This window comes from Penaeus vannamei, chromosome 9 (assembly GCF_042767895.1).
Source record: "Penaeus vannamei isolate JL-2024 chromosome 9, ASM4276789v1, whole genome shotgun sequence".
In the NCBI taxonomy this organism is placed as follows: domain Eukaryota; kingdom Metazoa; phylum Arthropoda; class Malacostraca; order Decapoda; family Penaeidae; genus Penaeus; species Penaeus vannamei.
The window spans coordinates 44,352,977-44,354,987 of NC_091557.1; the positions used below are offsets into that span (position 1 = coordinate 44,352,977).

General features: G+C 53.7%; 1 protein-coding gene across 1 annotated transcript in view; it reads left to right on the top strand.

Moving 5' to 3' along the window:
- The first annotated feature begins 509 nt into the window (after positions 1-509).
- LOC138862596 (deleted in azoospermia protein 2-like) overlaps positions 510-2,011 on the top strand; it is a 2,961-nt gene continuing 1,459 nt past the window's right edge. Inside the window, exon 1 of the mRNA XM_070125041.1 lies at positions 510-2,011. This exon is cut by the window's right edge and continues 241 nt beyond it. Within this exon, the coding sequence (XP_069981142.1) occupies positions 510-2,011 (1,502 nt within the window).

Sequence of the window (2,011 nt, forward strand, 5' to 3'; positions counted from 1 at the left end):
TATATATATATATATATATATATATATATATATACATATGTGTGTGTGTGTGTGTGTGTGTGTGTGTATGTATGTAAATATATGTATGGATATATATTTATACATATACATATGGATACACATACACACACACACACGCACACATATATGTATATGTACACACACACACACACACACACACACACACACACACATATATATATATATATATATATATATATATATATATATATATATATGTGTGTATATACACACACACACACACACACATGGAGAAAAATGCTTGGTTTTTATTTAGTAGCGCTGCGGTAAATTCATTTCTCTGCTTAAATAGCTACGCGTCCCAAGCAAGGTCTAGAATAATTAATTACGTGTAAGCCGTATTTTCCTCGCTCAGAATGAATTTCTTGCGTAATCCTGAACGCAATAATTATAAACAATGTTCACCACGAGAAATAATAATTACGAGCAAGAATAAAAGAGAGAGGGAAGAAAGAAAGAAAGGAAGGATGGAAGAAAGAAAAGAAAGAAGAAAGGAAGAAAGTCAGTACCCGGTGGCCACAGGAAGTCAGTACCCGGTGGCCACAGGAAGTCAGTACCCGGTGGCCACAGGAAGTCAGTACCCGGTGGCCACAGGAAGTCAGTACCCGGTGGCCACAGGAAGTCAGTACCCGGTGGCCACAGGAAGTCAGTACCCGGTGGCCACAGGAAGTCAGTACCCGGTGGCCACAGGAAGTCAGTACCCGGTGGCCACAGGAAGTCAGTACCCGGTGGCCACAGGAAGTCAGTACCCGGTGGCCACAGGAAGTCAGTACCCGGTGGCCACAGGAAGTCAGTACCCGGTGGCCACAGGAAGTCAGTACCCGGTGGCCACAGGAAGTCAGTACCCGGTGGTCACAGGAGGTCAGTACCCGGTGGCCACAGGAAGTCAGTACCCGGAGGCAAGAGGAAGTCAGTACCCGGTGGCCACAGGAAGTCAGTACCCGGTGGCCACAGGAAGTCAGTACCCGGTGGCCACAGGAAGTCAGTACCCGGTGGCCACAGGAAGTCAGTACCCGGTGGCCACAGGAAGTCAGTACCCGGTGGCCACAGGAAGTCAGTACCCGGTGGCCACAGGAAGTCAGTACCCGGTGGCCACAGGAAGTCAGTACCCGGTGGCCACAGGAAGTCAGTACCCGGTGGCCACAGGAAGTCAGTACCCGGTGGCCACAGGAAGTCAGTACCCGGTGGCCACAGGAAGTCAGTACCCGGTGGCCACAGGAAGTCAGTACCCGGTGGCCACAGGAAGTCAGTACCCGGTGGCCACAGGAAGTCAGTACCCGGTGGCCACAGGAAGTCAGTACCCGGTGGCCACAGGAAGTCAGTACCCGGTGGCCCACAGGAAGATCAGTACACCGGTGGCCACAGGAAGTCAGTACCCGGTGGCCCACAGGAAGTCAGTCATCCGGTGGCCACAGGAAGTCAGTATCCGGTGGCCACAGGAAGATCGAGTACCCGGTGCCCACGAGGAAGTCAGTACCCGGTGGCCACAGGAAGATCAGTACCCGGTGGCCACAGGAAGTCAGTACCCGGTGGCCACAGGAAGTCAGTACCCGGTGGCCACAGGAAGTCAGTACCCGGTGGCCACAGGAAGTCAGTACCCGGTGGCCACAGGAAGTCAGTACCCGGTGGCCACAGGAAGTCAGTACCCGATGGCCACAGGAAGTCAGTACCCGGTGGCCGCAGGAAGTCAGTACCCGGTGGCCACAGGAAGTCAGTACCCGGTGGCCACAGGAAGTCAGTACCCGGTGGCCACAGGAAGTCAGTACCCGGTGGCCACAGGAAGTCAGTACCCGGTTACCACAGGAAGTCAGTACCCGGTGGCCACAGGAAGTCAGTACCCGGTGGCCACAGGAAGTCAGTACCCGGTGGCCACAGGAAGTCAGTACCCGGTGGCCACAGGAAGTCAGTACCCGGTGGCCACAGGAAGTCAGTACCCGGTGGCCACAGGAAGTCAGTACCCGGTGGCCAC